General features: G+C 41.7%; 2 protein-coding genes across 8 annotated transcripts in view; one reads left to right on the top strand and one right to left on the bottom strand.

Moving 5' to 3' along the window:
* LOC133541975 (rap1 GTPase-activating protein 1-like) overlaps positions 1–19,780 on the bottom strand; it is a 397,810-nt gene that overhangs the window by 226,489 nt on the left and 151,541 nt on the right. The gene's annotated exons all lie outside the window — the stretch shown is intronic.
* The window catches only part of LOC133542024 (dual specificity tyrosine-phosphorylation-regulated kinase 4-like), a 61,143-nt gene that overhangs the window by 26,845 nt on the left and 14,518 nt on the right, over positions 1–19,780 (top strand). For both annotated transcript variants that reach the window (XM_061885813.1, XM_061885823.1), the window contains 7 exons: positions 1,192–1,332; positions 1,397–1,535; positions 12,310–12,379; positions 12,461–12,633; positions 12,701–12,761; positions 12,829–12,931; positions 13,003–13,079. In XM_061885813.1, coding sequence (XP_061741797.1) covers positions 1,192–1,332; positions 1,397–1,535; positions 12,310–12,379; positions 12,461–12,633; positions 12,701–12,761; positions 12,829–12,931; positions 13,003–13,079 — 764 coding nt within the window. The remainder of the gene's footprint in view (positions 1–1,191; positions 1,333–1,396; positions 1,536–12,309; positions 12,380–12,460; positions 12,634–12,700; positions 12,762–12,828; positions 12,932–13,002; positions 13,080–19,780) is intronic.

The following is a 19,780-nucleotide window of genomic DNA, read 5'->3' as shown; positions in this document are numbered from 1 at the left end:
TTCAAGATGTTCAATACTTACTGAAATGCAATTTTTGCTCACAAATATTGAGTTCTTTTTTTGTTTGCTAACCTATTTATGATAAATAATCTTCATCTTCCAATTACAGAAGTACAAAATACAACAGTAAAAAAACATTTTTTTATTACATTTAAAAGGTTTACGTGCATTATTGTGTGAATGTCAGAATAAGATTCTACACAAAAAAAAAAAAAAATCTATTTTTATACATCTATCTTGATTACCCAGAATTCCCGAATATCCGGGTCATTTTTGCCATTGACAATAAAATTAAATGAACTTGCACAATTGCCACATTTCTCACCAGATTCGAAACGTTCCACCATCCACACACTCTGAAACGTTCCACCATCCACACACTCCACTTACTTTGATTCCCGGGCGCGGCACCGCTGCTACCCACTGCTCCCCTCACCTCCCAGGGGGTGATCAAGGGTGATGGGTCAAATACAGAGAATAATTTTGCCACATCTAGTATGTGTGTGACAATCATTGGTACTATAACTTTAACTTTACTTTTTGTAGCAATGCTTTTGCCGCATACTTGACATACTACTGTTGTCTGTTCAACATTTTCCCGCTTGAAGCCAAACCACCGCCAGACAATGGCCCCTTTGCTGTTTTTCTTGGTAATTAATTCTTCTTCCTTAATTTGTTACCAGATTCGCACCGTCTTTTTCTCGTATTACCACTCTCACCACTCCGCTAGCATCACAGCTTACTTTACCCATGCCGTTACCTCTCTGCTCCGTGAGAGCGTATGACGTTGCACACGCGGGAGTATGTGACGTATGTAAGAAGGTGTGCTTGTTTTATTTCTCTGTGAGAAGCAGAGACAAGAAAGAGTGAGAAAGGCCTGTATGGTAATGCCCGCAGCCAAAAGCAACTGCGTGAGAACGTATACTCCATTATCACGATATAGTCATGTTCATATCACCTGTGACAATTGTTGTATTACCTTTAAAATAGTTTTAAGTTGCATTCAAAGGCATTATATTTGCTGATACCTGCTGTGAGATGTTACATAATGTTGCTGGTGTACAGCCTTCTTGGTAATAAAACATATTTTCCCTGGTATTTGCACCAATTATATATAGTAGTGGTATGGATAAAATCACAGCGATATAGTGAATGGTTTTGTGGGTGCACTGAGGATGTTTGTGTTCCCAGAGGTCACAAGCTTGCACAGACCGAGTTGGACAATCTAAAGACTCTGCAGCGGCTGGACAAGACAAACAAAGCCAATATGGTCCACATGAAGGAGCACTTCTACTTCCGCAACCACCTGTGCATCACCTTCGAGCTTTTCGAGTGAGTGGAAGGCCCTCGGTGGCCGTGTACATCCTTCTCACACTGAGACCCTCTCTCCCCGTAGGAAGGACCTCCACAAGGCCTTAGTGGAAAGTAAACTGCAGCGGCTCTGTGAGGCCGACATTAGGAAATATGCCATCGACGTGCTCAAGTGTCTAAAGGTGCTGAAAGACATGCAACTCATCCACGGCGACCTAAAGCCGGTAAGTTACAGAAACTGCCCGTCAACATCCCCCTGGAAAAAATATCTGGCAGATATAAAGGTGTCTTTAGTAAAATGGCTTTAGGTGGACAGAAATATTGGCTGATGCTTCCGTATTGATGTAGCAGGCACTTTTATGGACTTAGTGGACGGTGAAATACAGCGTCTGGATTTTTACGAGCGCAAACTGGTTCGCGTCCAGAGCATCGCACTAATCCAGTACAGAGATGAGGGCTGACTCAGCAGTTTTCTTCTGAAAAGAGCTTCTTGTTTAAACATAACACACTTGTTGTATATTTCTATGAAGGCCAATTTAACCAGATGACAAAACGTTGCGATTAACTTTGTCTTTCCGCAATTCTATTAACAATACAAATAAAAATGGTCATTATTTCTATTAACCCCACAAGATGGCGGTATCTGCATTGAAGTGTCAGAAGTGGTCAGGATCCAGTATGGGTACTTGCCATATGTATGTATGTATGTGTATATGTATATATATGTATATACATATGTTAATTCAATAGTAAGTACCCATACATTATATATATATATATATATATATATATATATATATATATATATATATATATATATATATATATATATATATATATATATATATATATATATATATATATATATATATATATATAATATGTATAGGTATATATATATATATATATATATATATATATATATATATATATATATATATATATATATATATATATATGTATATATAAATTCAATAGCAAGTACCCGTACTGGATCATCATATATATGTATATATATAGCCAAACGCGTGTATGTCACGTTCTTGAACAGCTTTTTCCCCCCAGGTCTTCTATGAAAAAAACTGCTCAAATGTTGCAGTGTTTTCAAATTGGCACTTGGCCCGCGAGACATCGTTATAAGAAATCTAACCCACAATGTGAGCAATATGCTTTGAATAGGAAAATGCGCAGCATTAACTTATACGACTCAATGCAAACAACCTTCCCTAGTCATGGTGCAAAACAATTAAATAAAACAACTAACCAACACAAAATGTTCACAGACATGGTCACACATAACACAACCTGCTGACTTATCTTTGTAGATTTTATAAAAAAACTTCCACGCACCATTATGGAATTCCGGTAAAACCTGGAATGTTTCTAGTTCTTAAACCAACTTGTTTTTTTTGTCCAAATATTTTGACAGTGGAACGGTTGAAATGGGATGAAAATAAGGAAAAAGCGTAGCCAAACAAATAAGGTTGAAAATATGGTTAAAAAAAACAGGAATTTGTAGAAATTTGTTGAACATGGAAAAATGATAGTTTAAAAATCAAGGATGAGTTGAAGGTGCAACGGTTTAAATCGGTTAAAAAATGTGGGAATTGTGGAAGAAAAAAATTATTGGTAGAAATCCGTTTTTTTTTTTACAATTGTTGAAGTAGATAGAGCACATAATTCCCAAACAAGCCAAATATTTTGAAGTTGGCACGGTTTGAATCCGATGACAAATGTGGAAATTTTGGAACTTTAAAGAATGTCCCATTGATTTAAATGGTTATTTCCAAAAAATTTGGGAATTTTCAGGAAAATGAATAACCTTGAATGGTCCCAATGAGTTGAAATGGTTGGTGTTGAAATATTTCTAATTGGTCAAGAAACGTTTAAGTACTAAAATGTTGAATTGAGAAATTATATTTCCTCTCTGTGTAAACTGTATGTTGGCGGTGTTATCTATTGTACTTTGGTGATCAGTGAATGTGTCCATTCTTTGTTATTCCCAGCATGTCGGCCATGTGTCGTGTTTGGCTTCTTGAACAGCTTTTTTTCTCCATGTCCTCTATGAGAAAACTGCTCAAGGGGTTGCAGTGTCTTCAATTCAGCACTGGGCCCGCGAGACGTCGTTATAAGAAATGTAAAACACAATGTGAGCAATATGCTTTGAATAGGAGAATGCACAGCATTAACTTATACAACCCAATGCAAACAACCTTCTCTAGTCATGGTGAAAAAAATTAAATAGAACATGTAACCAACACAAAATGTTTACAGACATGGTCACACATAACCCAACCTGCTCATGGATCTTTGTGGATATTAAAGAAAATCGTCCATGCACCAAAAAAAAAATGGTATTATGGAATTTCGGGAAAACCTGGAATGTTTGTAGTTCCTAAACCAACTTGGTTTCGTGTCCAAATATTTTGACAGTGGAATGGTTGAAATGGGATGGAAAAAAAGAAAAAAGAGTAGTCAAACAAAAAATATGGTTAAAAAAATAAGGATTTTCTAGAAATTTGTTGAACGTGAAAAAATTATAGTTTGCGTATCCAGGATGAGTTGATTGTGTTGAAAGTGGATTGGTAAATGGGTTGGGAAAATGTGGAAGCTGTTGAAGTTATAAAAATGGACAATTCATTTTGGATGGTGAATATAAAAAAAGGAACTATTGGAAATCCGGGAATTGTTTTAGAATTGTTGAAGTAGAGAACATAATTCCCTTCCATCCATCCTTTTTCTACCGCTTATTCCTTTTAGGGTGGCGGGGGGCGCTGGTGCTTATCTCAGCTACAATACGGCGTAAGGCGTGGTATACCCTGGACAAGTCGCCACCTCATCGCAGGGTGAGGTGGCGACTTTTCCCATCCATTTTGGATGGGACAATAAAAAAAAAAGAACTATTGGAAATACGAGAATTTTTTTTAGAATTGTTGAAGTAGAGCACATAATTCCCAAAAAAGCCAAATATTTAGAAATTAGAACAGTTTGAATCAGATGAAAATTTTTAATATTTTAAAGAATGTCCCATTGATTTAAATGTGTATTTCCCAAAAAATATGGGAATTTTCAGGAAAAGCAGGGTTTTTTTTTTGAAAATGGTAAAAGAAAAAACTGAATGGTTTGAATGAGTTGAAATGGTTGGTGTTGACAGTTTTCAAATTGGTCGAGAAATGTTGAAGTAGTAAAATGTTGAATTGAGAAATTATATTTCCTCTCTGTGGTAAATTATGTTGGCGGTGTTATCTATTGTACTTTGGTGATCAGTGAGTGTTGTAGTGTCCTCCATTCAGCACTTGGCCTACAAGATCTCGTTATTGTAATAACAAACCGATACCACAGTGTGATTAATATGCTTTGAATGGAAGAATGCACAGCATTAACGTATGTGACCCAATGCAAACAACCTCCCTTGTCATGGAGCAAAAAATAATGGTCAGACCTAAAACAACCTTATAAAAAAACGTCCATGCTCCATAAAAAAAATCGAAGTTACACCCATTTAAATCCACTACAATGCATGATGGGAAAAATGTGAAGTGAAGTGAATTATATTTATACAGTACTTTTTCTCGAGTGACTCAAAGCACTTTACATAGTGAAACCCAATATCTAAGTTACATTTACACCAGTGTGGGCGGCACTGGGAGCAGGTGGGTAAAGTGTCTTGCCAAAGGACACAACGGCAGTGACTAGGATGGCGGAAGCGGCACGGTCGCTCTACCAACCGAGCTATACCGTAAAATGCAAAACACTCTCACACTTATCATCCATGTTTGGCGCATTTTAGCTGCTTGATATTTCTGATTTGAGTACAAAACTATAAGGAGGTATTCACGGAAGGTAGAAGTCAAACTTTTACAAACTCCCAATATCCAATTATATGAATTATTAATTAGATATACATATTAATGTAATACACACACACACACACATATGTATGTATATATATATATATATATATATATATATATATATATATATATATATATATACTGTATGTATATATATAATTTGTGTGTGTGTATATATATACAGTATATGTGTACATATATATATATATAATATATATATATATATATATATATATATATATATAATATATATTAGGGCTGCAACAAACGATTAATTTGATAATCGATTAATCTGTCGATTGTTACTTCGATTAATCGATTAATAATCGGATAAAAACGACAAACTGCATTTCTATCCTTTCCAATATTTTATTTAAAAAAACACATACTGGCACCATGTCCTTTCGACTTGCCAAACATAACAATAACAAGGCAAGTGTTAGAAAAATGTTTTTTTTTTATATAAAGTGCAGTTGAGGTGGTCGGGGTTGGGGGTCGCGTGTATAATATATCCAAGAGTCACGGATGCACGGCATTATGGGTAATCCCTATGCTGCGTTTATAATGTACCACAGAGCCAATGCTCTCCACAAATGTGTTTGGTGTGGGTTCACAGAGTGTGGCGCACATTATTAAGTTTTAAAGTTGTTTATATCACAACCATCAGTGTAAAAGGTATGGCTATTGACCAAGTATGCGTTGCAATCTCGTAAAAGAAGCAGCGAAATGCTTGCATCAGGCCGGCACGCAGACAGCATGGTGTAAAAGTGGGCGCAATGACATGCTGTAGAGTAGTGGTCCCTAACCACCGGGCCGCGGACGCAGAGTAATTATTTGTATTATTTTTTTAATCACACTCAAGGGGTGAGAAGAGGTCCTAAAATTATTAGCGCCTGCTTTTACCGCATGCTTTGAATAACCGCAGGAGTGAGAAGAGGTTTTAAATTAATTGGCGCCCCGGCGGCTATTCAAAGAAATACGGTATATATATATATATATATATAGCCATCCATTTTCTACCGCTTATTCCCTTTTGGGGTCTCGCGGGGGGCACTGGCGCTTATCTCAGCTACAATCGGGCGGAAGGCGGTGTACACCCTGGACAAGTCGCCACCTCATCGCAGTATGTATATATATATATATATATATATATATATATATATATATATATATATATATATATATATATATATATATATATATATATATGTATATATATATATATATATAGATCCATCCATCCATTTTCTTCCGCTTATCCAAGGTCGGGTCGCGGGGGAAGCAGCCTGAGCAGGGAAGCCCAGACTTCCCTCTCTCCAGCCACCTCGTCCAGCTCTTCCCGGGGGATCCAGAGGCGTTCTCAGGCCAGACGGGAGACATAGTCTTCCCAACGTGTCCTGGGTCTTCCCCGTGGCCTTCTACCCGTTGAACGTGCCCTAAACACCTCCATAGGGAGGCGTTCGGGTGGCATCCTGACCAGATGCCTGAACCACCTCACCTGGTTCCTCTCGATGTAGAGGAGCAGCGGTTTTACTTTGAGCTCCTCCCGGATGACAGTGCTTCTCACCCTATCTCTAAGGGAGAGCCCCGCCATCCGGCAGGGGAAACTCATTTCGGCCGCTTGTACCCGTGATCTAGTCCTTTCGGTCATGACCCAAAGCTCATGACCATAGGTGAGGATGGGAACGTAGATCGACCGGTAAATTGAGAGCTTTGCCTTCCGGCTCAGCTCCTTCTTCACCACAACAAACCGATACAACGTCCGCATTACTGAAGACGCTGCACCAATCCGCCTGTCGATCTCACAATCCACTCTTCCCTCACTCGTGAACAAGACTCCTAGGTACTTGAAGTCCTCCACATGGGGCAGGGTCTCCTCCCCAACCCGGAGGTAGCACTCCACCCTTTTCCAGGCGAGAACCATGGACTCGGACTTGGAGGTGCTGATTCTCATTCCAGTCGCTTCACACTCGGCTGCGAACCGATCCAGTGAGAGCTGAAGATCCTGGCTAGATGAAACCATCAGGACCACATCATCTGCAAAAAGCAGAGACCTGATCCTGCGGCCACCAAACCGGAACCCCTCAACGCCTTGACTGTGCCTAGAAATTATGTCCATAAAAGTTATGAACAGAATCTATGACCAAGGGCACCCTTGGTGGAGTCCAACCCTCACTGGAAACGTGCCCGACTTACTCTAGGCAATGCGTACCAAGCTCTGACACTGATCGTAAAGGGAGCGAACCGCTTCAATCAGACAGTCCGGTACCCCTTACTCTCTGAGCACTCCCCACAGGACTTCCCGAGGGACACAGTTGAATGCCTTCTCCAAGTCCACAAAGCACATGTACACTGGTTGGGCAAACTCCCATGCACCCTCAAGGACCCTGCCGAGAGTATAGAGCTGGTCCACGGTTCCACGACCAGGACGAAAACCACACTGTTCCTCCTGAATCCGAGGTTCGACTATCCGGCGTAGCCTCCTCTCCAGTACACCTGAATAAACCTTACCGGGAAGGCTGTGGAGTGTGATACCACGATAGTAAGAACACACCCTCCGGTCCCCCCTCTTAAAGAGAGGGACCGACACCCCGGTCCGTCAATCCAGAGGTACCGCCCCCGATGTCCACGCAATGCTGCAGAGTCTTGTCAACCAAGACAGCCCCACAGCATCCAGATCCTAAAGAAACTCCGGGCGGCTCTCATCCACCCCCGGGGCCTTGCCACCGAGGAGATTTTTAACTACCTCAGAAACCTCAGCCCCAGAAATAGGAGAGTCCACCACAGATTCCCCTGGCACTGCTTCCTCATAGGAAGACGTGTTGGTGGGATTGAGGACGTCTCCGAAGTATTCCTTCCACAGATCCACGGCATCCGCAGTCGAGGTCAGCAGAACACCATCCGCACCATACACGGTGTTGACAGTGCAATGCTTCCCCTTCCTGAGGCGGCGGATGGTAGTCCAGATTCGTTTCAAGGCCGTCCGGAAGTCGTTTTCCTTGGCTTCCCCGAACTTCTCCATGTCCGAGTTGTTGCCTCCGCGAACGCTGAAGTTGCACACCGCTTGGCTTGTCGGTACCCATCCACTGCCTCCGGAGTCCTATGAGGCAAAAGAACCCGATAGGACTCCTTCTTTAGCTTGACGGCATCACTCACTGCTGGTGTCCACCAACAGGTTCTGGAATTACCGCCACGACAGGCAATAACTACCTTGCGGCCACAGCTCCAATCTTCCGCCTCGACAATAGAGGATGTGGAACATGGTCCACTCGGACTCAATGTCCAGCACCTCCCTTGTGACATGTTCGAAGTTCTTCTGGAGGTAGTAATTGAAACTCTCTGACAGGAGACTCTGCCAGACGTTCCCAGCAGACCCTCACAATGCGCTTGGGCCTGCAAGGTCTGTCTGGCATCCTCCCCCACCATCGCAGCCAACTCACCACCAGGTGGTGATCGTTAGAAAGCTCCACCCCTCTTTTCACCCAAGTGTCCAAAACATGAGGCCGCAAATCCGATGACACAACTACAAAGTCGATCATGGAACTGCGGCCTAGGGTGTCCTGGTGTCAAGTGCACATATGGACACCCCTATGTTTGAACATGGTGTTTGTTATGGACAATCTGTGACAGACCACAAAAGTCCAATATTAAAACACCACTGGGGTTTAGATCCGGGCAGCCATTCTTCCCAATTACGCCTCTCCAGGTTTCACTGTCGTTGCCAACATGAGCGTTGAAGTCCCCCAGTAGGACAATGGAATCACCCGGGGGAGCACTTTCCAGTACTCCCTCGAGTGTATCCAAAAAGGGTGCCTACTCTGAACTGCTGTTTGGTGCGTAAGCACAAACAACAGTCAGGACCCGCCCCCCCCACCCGAAGGCAGAGGGAAGCTACCCTCTCGTCCACAGGGTTGAACTCCAACGTGCAGGCTTTGAGCCGGGGGGCAACAAGAATTGCCACCCCAGCTCGTCGCCTCTCACTGCCGGCAACGCCAGAGTGAAAGAGAGTCCAGTCCCTCTCGAGAGAACTGGTTCCAGAGCCCTTGCTGTGCGTGGAGGTGAGTCCGACCATATCCAGCCGGAACTTCTCTACCTCGCGCAATAGCTCAGGCTCCTTCCCCCCCAGTGAGGGGACGTTCCAAGTCCTAAGAGCTAGCTTATGTAGCCGAGGTTCGGACCGCCAAGTGCCCTGCCTTCAGCTGCCGCCCAGCTCACAATGCACCCGACCTCTATGGCCCCTCCTATGAGTGGTGAGCCCATTGAAGGGATGACCCCCGTTGCGTTTTCGGGCTGTGCCCGGCCGGGCCCCATGGGAACAGGCCCGGCCACCAGGCGCTCGCCATCGTGCCCCAACTCCGGGCCTAGCTCCAGAGGGGGGCCCCGGTGACCCGCGTCCGGGCACAGGAAATCTGAGTCCATTTTGTTGTGTATCCATAGAAGTCTTCGATTTATATAGATGTATTTGTATATTTGCAAATCCTTTTTAACCCATATTCAATTGAATGTACTACAAAGACAAGATATTTGATGTTCAAACTCATAAACTGTATTTTTTTGCAAATAATAATTGTGAAGTGAAGTGAATTATATTTATATAGCGCTTTTCTCAAGTGACTCAAAGCGCTTTACATAGTGAAACCCAATATCTAAGTTACATTTAAACCAGTGTGGGTGGCACTGGGAGCAGGTGGGTAAAGTGTCTTGCCCAAGGAAACAACGGCAGTAACTGGGAGCAGGTGGGTAAAGTGTCTTGCCCAAGGAAACAACGGCAGTAACTAGGATGGCACAAGCGGGAATCGAACCTGCAACCCTCAAGTTGCTGGCACGGCCACTCTACCAACCGAGCTATGCCGCCCCATAACTTAGAAATTCCCGGCTGCAACATGTGCCAAAGTAGTTGGGAAAGGGCATGTTTACCACTGTGTTACATCACCTTTTCTTTTAACAGTACTCAATAAACGTTTGGGAACTGAGGAAACTAATTGTTGAAGCTTTGAAAGTGGAATTTTTTCCCATTCTTTTTTTATGTAGAGCTTCAGTCATTCAACAGTCCAGGGACTCCGTTGTCGTATTTTACGCTTCATAATGTGCCACACATATTTGATGGAAGACAGGTCTGGACTGCAGGCAGGCCAGGAAAGTACCCGCACACTTTTTTTACGAATCCACGCTGTTGTAACACGTGCTGAATGTGTACCTTTCAGCATTATTGGTGCTTTCACAGATGTGTAAGTTACCCATGCCTTGGGCACTAAGGCACCCTCATACCATCACAGATGCTGGCTTTTACGTTGATAACAGTCTGAATGGTTCGTTTCCCCTTTGGTCCAGATGACACAATGTCGAATATTTCCAAAAACAATTTGAAATGTGGACTCGTCAGACCACAGAACACTTTTCCACTTTGCATCAGTCCATCATAGATGATTTCCGGCACAGAGAAGCCGGCGGCGTTTTTGGATGTTTTTGATAAATGGATTTTGCTTTACATAGTAGAGCTTTAATTTGCACTTACAGATGTAGCGACAAACTGAATTTAGTGACAGTGGTTTTCTGAAGTGTTCCTGAGCCCATGTGGACAAAGGGGTGTACCTCGCCCCATCCTTTCTTGTGAAAGACTGAGCATTTTTTAGGAAGCTGTTTTTATACCCAATCATGGCACCCACCTGTTCCCAATTAGCCTGCATACCTGTGGGATGTTTCAAATAAGTGTTTGATGAGCATTCCTTAACTTAATCAGTATTTATTGCCACCTTTCCCAACTTCTTTGTCATGTGTTGCTCGCATCAAATTGTAAAGTTAATGATTATTTGAAAAAAACCTTTTTTCAGTTTGAACATCAAATATGTTGTATATACATATAAATATGTATATATATGTATGTATATATATATATATATATATATATATATATATATATATATATATATGTATGTATATATATATATATATATATATATATATATATATATATATATATATATATATATATATATATATATATACGTATATGTATGTACTCTTGGGGAAATATGTTGTATATACATATAAATATGTATATATATGTATTTATATGTATTTTTATATATATATATATATATATATATATATATATATATATATATATATATATAATATATAATGTACTCTTGGGGAATAACTAACACAGGAAACCAGAACTTTCAATAGTTACTTTGTAGCGCAGGAGCAGCCCGTCCTGACATGTTTGTGTAGCGGCCATCTTGGTTAGGGCAAGGTTCCTAAATGCAATGGATGTACTATGCACAATGAGCAGTCTGTAACCTATTTTCATGCAGTTACTTCATTGTCCAGACCAAAATATGTACTGTTATTTAAAAAAACATAAAATTTGGTAAAGATCCAAATATTATTCTTACCAATTCAAGCTTAAAGCAGACCTATTATGCAAAATCAACTTTTTTTTACCGGTTGGTCCCTGGTTTTGGGGTCTACGTAAGTCCCAATAATGTAAAATTAAGCATGGAGGCATGGTGGAGATATTTATAAAACAATCTTGCCTTCTTCCAATCTTCCCCAAAATCAGCCGTTTAGAAATTGCCCGATTTGTAACATTTTTCCCAAGTGTGAAGTCAACCAATATCTCCATGTATGGTAGTTTCACCCAGAGTGTGTTGCAGGAATCCGCCATTGTATTCAATTAGCTTATTTTTCTCTATCCTCTTATTGTTGGGCAGACTGGCTTGCAAATGCACATGCATCCTCCGTCCGCTGTTGTCATTTTTGGTACAAAGTAGCATTTAATTTGAACTTATATCTGTCACTAGATTGCTATGGAAGCGCTAAAAACTACAACAAAGATGGCGGGGAGAAGACACAGTCGAAGTGGAGGCACGTGAATAAGAGTGCCCACAAAACGGCGTATCCTGAAGAGAAGTTTAGAAAGCGGCTTGAAGATGGTCTGTAAAATATAATTAGTATAAAGTGTAAACAAAAATAATAGAAAATTAAATAAAATTAAAAAACACATAAAAACAATTTAAATTTTCTTTGTTCATCAATAAAGTTTGTCTAAGTTAATCTAATAAAGTTAGTCTCGACGTGCCGCAACCTTGTAAAAATTCTTATCTGTTATTTGAGGTGTTTACAAGTTGTGATCTTTCAGGAGAACATCCTATTGGACAAAGAAAACAATGCCGCCGTGAGCGACTTTGGTGGGAGCATCTTTATAAGAGGTCAGGACCCACCGGCCCCTCCGTGAAAGTGATTTGGAGACCTTTTCCAAGGAGACACATGAACTCCATCTCGTCCCACAGGTCGGCCCACAAATCAGACCCTGGCCTACATGGCCCCGGAGCGTCTGGTTGGCAAATGTTGCACCACAGCATCGGACATGTGGAGCCTGGGCTGCACGCTGGCCGAGCTGGACTGGGGATTATTCCTCTTCAAAGGCAAAGACAAAGCGGACATTTTTAACTGTATAACGAGGGTAATAAATAACTCCTACTTAGTCCATTCCCTGCTGTTTTTAGTTAATGACTGTGACTGTTCCTCAGGTGCTCGGTCTTCCCCCTGTGGACTTGCAGGCCGCCGCCAGCAAGAAAAACTACTGCATGGGTGAGCAAAAGGTTAAAGTGACATGGTTTTCTCAACGTGATCGATGACTCGGTCTCCTGTGATGCAGAGAGCGTGGACGAGCAGGACAAAAAACAGCCCAAGAACCCTCTCGCCATGAGGCTGAAGTCGAAAAATCCAAAGTTTCTGGATTTCATTCGCTGCTGCCTGGAGTAGGTTGAGTAGAATATTATGTTGTTCGTGATGCAGACGATCAATGCAATGGTTTGGTGTGGTCGCTCAGATACGACGCAGCGAAGCGACTCACCCCGGAAAAGGCTTTGCGGCATCCGTGGATCAAACAAGCCACCAAACATACATGTGAGTCCAATGTAACTATCTATGGATTACATTTGTCAGAAGAAGTCTGCTACGAAAAAAATTATTTTTCTCGGTCAGTGAGTTCAGATCCATAACTCGACAAGAGTGATCCTTCTAAGGACGTCCGTAGGAAATAAAGGAATTGTACAACTTCGAAGTCTTTTGGAAGGCTGCATAAGTAGGAATGGTCTCCGAATCCGGGACTTTTTTGGCATCGACCAAATCATACTGATTAACGCAAAATCCAACGGCGCCATGTTACGCTACCTGGTATGTAGGGTTGTCCCGATACCAATATTTTAGTACCAAAATGTATTTCAATACGTTTCGGTACTTTTTGAAATAAGGGGGACCACAAAAAAATGGCATTATTGGCTTTATTTTAACAAAAAATATTAGGGTACATTAAACATGTTTTTTATTGCAATTTTGTCATTAAATAGAATAAAGTTAAAGTACCTATGATTGTCACACACACACTCGGTGAGGTGAAATTTGTCCTCTGCATTTGACCCATCCTCTTGTTCACCCCCTGGGAGGTGAGGGGACCAGTGGGCAGCAGCAGTGGCCGTGCCCGGGAATCATTTTTGGTAATTTAACCCCCAATTCCAACCCTTGATGCTGATTGCCCAGCAGGGAGGTAATGGGTCCCATTTTTATAATATTTGGTATGATTCGATAGTCTTTGGTATAACTCAATAGTCTTTGGTATGATTCTAAAATAGTGAACATACTTGACAATTTGTCCTTTAGTAGTAAGTAAACAAACAAAGGCTCCTAAATTGTCTGCTGAAGTATGTGGTAACATATTGTGTCATTTATTTACCTATTATTTTGTTTACATTATTAGGGACAAACTGTAAAAATGGATTATCAATGAAGTGAATTATATTTATATAGCGCTTTTCTCTAGTGACTCAAAGCGCCTTACATAGTGAAACCCAATATCTAAGTTACATTTAAACCAGTGTGGGTGGCACTGGGAGCAGGTGGGTAAAGTGTCTTGCCCAAGGACACATCGGCAGTGACTAGGATGGCGGAAGCGGGAATCGAACCTGCAACCCTCAGGTTGCTGGCACGGCCACTCAACCAACTGAGCTATACCGCCATGGGGCGGTATAGCTCAGTATAGTTCATTGTTAATTTACTTTTACAATTAGTTTTTTTTCTATTTCAACATGTGCTATCTACACTTCTGTAAAAATTTAATAATCACTTACGATTCTCTTCTTTGATACTTTTAAATTAGTTTTGGGTGATACCACAAGTGTATGTATTGATCCAATACCAAGTAGATACAGGATCATACATTTGTCTTATTTAAAATCCTCATGTGTCCAAGGACGTTTTTTCTGAGTTAAAAAAAAAAAAAATTGTGACGCTGAAAAATATCGATGTACCGTTTTCTTTTTTTTTCCCCTCTAAACTTGACAGTGCGCCTTATAAACCGGGTGCGCCTAATGTATGGAATCATTCTGGTTTTGCTTACTGACCTCTAAGGAATTTTATTTGGTACATTGTGTAATGATAAGTGTGACCAGTAGATGGCAGGCAAACATAATATATACGTGTAGACTGCAATATGATGGCAATGTGACTCAAGTAAACAACACCAACATTTTATATGTTCCATTGAAACTATAAAACATTAGACACATCGCGCCAAAATCTATTAATATGTTTTAGTACGACTATGGTAAGCGATGAAGCCGGACAGTTTGATGTGCTTCGACATATGAGTATTATTATGGTGTGTGTACAAACCCTGTTCCATATGAGTTGGGAAATTGTGTTAGATGTAAATATAAACGGAATAAAATGATTCGCAAATCCTTTTCAACCCGTATTCAATTGAATAAGCTACAAAGACAAGATATTTGATGTTCAAACTCATAAACTTTATTTTTTTTTTGCAAATAATAATTAACGTAGAATTTCATGGCTGCAACACGTGCCAAAGTAGTTGGGAAAGGGCATGTTCACCACTGTGTTACATCACCTTTTCTTTTAACAACACTCAATAAACGTTTGGGAACTGAAAAAAATAATTGTTGAAGCTTTGAAAGGGGATTTCTTTCCCATTCTTGTTTTATGTAGAGCTTCAGTCGTACAACAGTCAGGGCCAGGAAAGTACTCGCACTCTTTTTACGAAGCCACGCTGTTGTAACACTTGTCTTGCTGAAATAAGTAGGGGCGTCCATGATGACGTTGCTTGGATGACAACATCCATCCATCCATCCATTTTCTTCCGCTTATCTGAGGTCGGGTCGCGGGGGTAGCAGCCTAAGCAGGGAAGCCCAGACTTCCTTCTCCTCAGCCACTTCGTCTAGCTCTTCCCGGGGGTTACCGAGGCGTTCCCAGGCCAGCCGGGAGACATAGTCTTCCCAACGTGTCCTGGGTCTTCCCCGTGGCCTCCTACCGGTTGGACGTGCCCCAAAAACCTCCCTAGGGAGGCGTTCGGGGGGCATCTGGTCAAGAGAGGCGTTCGGTCGGCATCCTGACCAGATGCCCGAACTTCCTCATCCGGCTCCTCTCGATGTGGAGGAGCAGCGGCTTTACTTTGTGCTCCTCCCGGATGGCAGAGCTTCTCACTCTATCTCTAAGGGAGAGCCCCGCCACACAGGCGGAGGAAACTAATTTCAGTCGCTTGTACCCGTGATCTTATCCTTTCGGTCATGACCCAAAGCTCATGACCATAGGTGAGGATGGGAACGTAGATCGACCGGTAAATTGAGAGCTTTGCCTTCCGGCTCAGCTCCTTCACCACAACGGATCGGTACAACGTCCGCATTACTGAAGACGCCGCACCGATCCGCCTGTCGATCTCATGATCCACTCTTCCCTCTCTCGTGAACAAGACTCCTAGGTACTTGAACTCCTCAACTTGGGGCAGGGTCTCCTCCCCAACCCGGAGATGGCATCCCACATTTTTCCGGGCGAGAACCATGGACTCGGACTTGGAGGTGCTGAGTTTCATTCCGGTCGCTTCACACTCGGCTGCGAACCGATCCAGTAAGAGCTGAAGATCCCGGCCAGATGAAGCCATCCGGACCACATCATCTGCAAAAAGCAGAGACCTAATCCCGCGACCACCAAACCGGAACCCCTCAACGCCTTGACTGCGCCTAGAAATTCTGTCCATAAAAGTTATGAACCATCACAGATTCTGGTTTTTGAACTTTGCGCCTATAACAATCCGAATGGTTATTTTCCTCCTTGTTCTGGAGGACACCACGTCCTCTGTTTCCAAATATAATTTGAAATGTGGACCTTTCCACTTTGCATCAGTCCATCTTAGGTGAGCTCGGGCCCAGCCAAGCTGGCTGCGTTTCAGGATTTTGTTGATTAATGGGTTTGGCTTTGCATAGTAGAGTTTTAACTCACACTTACAGATGTAGCGACCAACTGTAGTTACTGACAGTGGTTTTATGAAAGGGTCCTGAGCCCATGTGGTGATATCCTTTACACACTGATGTCCGTTTTTGATGCAGTACCGCCTGAGGGATCAAAAGTCTGTAATATCATCGCTTGACGTGCAGTGATTTTTCCAGATTCTCTGAACTTTTTAATGATTATATGGACCGTAGATGCTGAAATCCCTAAATTCCGTGCAATAGCTCGTTGAGAAATCTTGTTCTAAAACTGTTCGACAATTTGCTTACAAAGAGTGGTGACCCTCACCCCATCCTTGTTTGTGAATTACTTAACATTTCATGGAAGCTGCTTTTATACCTAATCATGGCACCCAACTGTTCCCAATTAGCCTGCACACCTTTGGGATGTTCCATATAAGTGTTTGATGAGCATTCCTCAACTTTATCAGTATTTATTGCCACCTTTCCCAACTTCTTTTTCACGTGTTGCTGGCATCAATTTCTAAAGTTAATGATTATTTGCAAAAAAAAAAAATGTTTATCAGTTTGAACATCAAATATGTTGTCTTTGTAGCATATTCAACTGAATATGGGTTGAAAATGATTTGCAAATTATTGTATTCCGTTTATATTTACATCTAACACAATTTCCCAACTCATATGGAAATGGGGTTTGTATAAGGTAAGACCTATTATGTGGCGTTTTGTTTCGCAATATTATGCAAAAGCAACCTTTCTTACCTTCTGGTTCCTGCTGATTTGTATTTGGGATCTGCATAAATCCTAATCCGTGACGACGTCATAGTCAATAAGCTTTTTTTTTTTCTCTACTTGTTATGGAACATTCATCCTCCGCTGTTGCCATTTGTAATATAATGTAGTGTAAAGTTCTTACTTATATCTGTCGGTAAACTCGCCATGAAAGCGCTAAAACATACCGGTATAATGAGTTTACATTAATCACTCGAGGAACTTCAGTTATTAGAGAGTTCCGGTCGGACGGTTTTTCACGGGACACATTTCGGGTCTTGTTTTTGTTTACGGATGAGGAGATGCTGCTCCGTTATTGATTGAAGTAAAGTCTGTATGTCATTAAAACGGTTAGCGCCATCTTTTGACACTTCTTCCACTCCCGTCCTTGCACGCCACACCGCTACAACAAAGATGACGGGGAGAAGACGCTGTCGAAGGTGAGGCATGTAAATAAGACCGCCCACAAAACGGAGCATTTGCAAGCATTTGTCGGAAAGTGGCTTGAAGATGATCTGTAAAACATCTATGCAACATTTTGACCAAAGAACCACAATTACATGTTATGTAGACCACAAGGAAGTTTATCCAATGTAGATTTTTTTGTAATATGACTCTTTTAATGCGCCTTTAATCCGGTGCGCCTTATATATGAACAAAGATCAAAAATAGACCATTCATCGGCAGTGCGCCTTATAATCCAGTGCGTCCTATGTCCCAGAAAATACGGTAATCATAGTAGTATCGAAGATATACGCTCCTGTATTTTGTATCATTACAGTGGATGTCAGGTGTAGATCTAACCATGGCATTTGTTTACATTGTGACGCCGGTGAGCTATGGTATCCTCCCACGGTGTGTAGTGAAGCATGTTTTGCTATTCCTCATCCTCCTGATCATGGTACTTGTAAGAAACTTACTTTGTCGCCATGGAGGCCAGGATTAGTGATTTAGAAGTAGCTAAAACACTGCCGACTGCGGACAGATGTTAGCCACTAGCTGGCCATGTCTTAAAGCACCTCTTCCTGAGGGTGTTTCAGTGTTATAATTTCACCTTTATCTTTACTTTTTACACCAGAATGCGTCCGTTCTCCCTTTTCTGTCTACATACTGTGTCTGCTTGTAAGTACTCTGTGTATGTGCGCTGCCGAACATGCTCCTCTGCTTGTTAAACCAGCAATGTCACGACGTGATGAAGCACTATCATGCCCTTAAAGCGGTACTTTACCGTTTTTGATTCACTAGTACCGTGATACTATACCAGTACAGGTATATCGTACAACCCTGGCGTAACAACATTTCCACTGCCTCTTAATAGGGAATGAAGTGCTGGGACAATAATAGCTGAATAGCCAAGCGTTTTGTCAAGAACAAATATCTAACCAACACATTTTACACAGAAATTAGGCTGTTTTTAAGGAAGAAGTACGTCATGTCTACGTACAATATCACAACAAATGGCAATCATATGGTTATTGTCTGTACTATAGAAAACCGAGACTAAAACCACCTACAACGAACGCTAGCAATGGTTATACTGCTGAAAATAAGTAAAGCATGCTTCGCAACCTGATGTACGCCCAAAACTAAAGAGGAGACACATTTTACCAAGGTATGCCTATAGGCTTCTGTTTCAGTTTTCAGATTGCCATATAACTTGGTACATGTAGTCCACAATATGCAAACTCCAATGAGGAATAATTTTATCATGCGATTTGTCTCCATACATTTCAAATGACAGCTGTGCTAATGTTGGAACCCATTTCCTCAGCGTATCAGCATATTGAGAAGGAAATAGATTTTATTGGTCGAAAATATATGTTGCCCCGTCGATTGATGACACATGGACATATTGTTGTGATCCGGATCATGTTTTTTGTTATGTTCTGTGAGATCTGGACTCCCTCAGTTCCTGTATTTGTGCACCCTTGTTAGTAACCATGATTACATATTATTTCCACCTGCCTCTGATTAGTGTTCGGCATGTTCAACTGCTGCCGGGCACTAATCACAGAGCTATCCTTTCACGTTGCTAGCCACACTCGGTCTGGCGTCATTGTTTGCTTCACATAACCTGCTACGTAAGTCTTGTTTTTTTCATGCCACAGTTTGGTGAGTGTTCCAGGTCCATATTTCTATGTTTCCCTGCGCTAAGTATTTGCTTTAGCTCCAAGTACGATCAGCGTTGCCTTGTGTTCCGTTTTGTTGTACTACTTTGATTGTTGAGGATTAGATCATGTTCTTACCTGCATGCCTTGTCCGAAATGGTCCGTCTCCATTGTGGGAGAACGAACCCCGCAGTAAGCTGCGGAAACCCCGCCGTGACACATACAGGCTAACAGGCATATATTTCCCCCCAACAGCCTGTATGTCGATGTGTGATTGACCGGGCTAGCATGCTAAGCTACATACTAGCTTTGTTAGACAAGACCATAGACCGTATTGGAAAATATAGTTTACATACCAAATGACCATTTCCATTTATTACAAGTAGTAAGAAAATGTAAATGCCTGACTTACCAATCAAGGAGGAAATTAGCAAGTTTGGCGTCAGATGAAAAAGTCTTCTCCGCCTTC

The sequence above is a fragment of the Nerophis ophidion genome, linkage group LG02, assembly GCF_033978795.1.
Source record: "Nerophis ophidion isolate RoL-2023_Sa linkage group LG02, RoL_Noph_v1.0, whole genome shotgun sequence".
Taxonomy (NCBI): Eukaryota; Metazoa; Chordata; class Actinopteri; order Syngnathiformes; family Syngnathidae; genus Nerophis; species Nerophis ophidion.
This window is presented reverse-complemented; position numbering and strand designations above follow the sequence as displayed.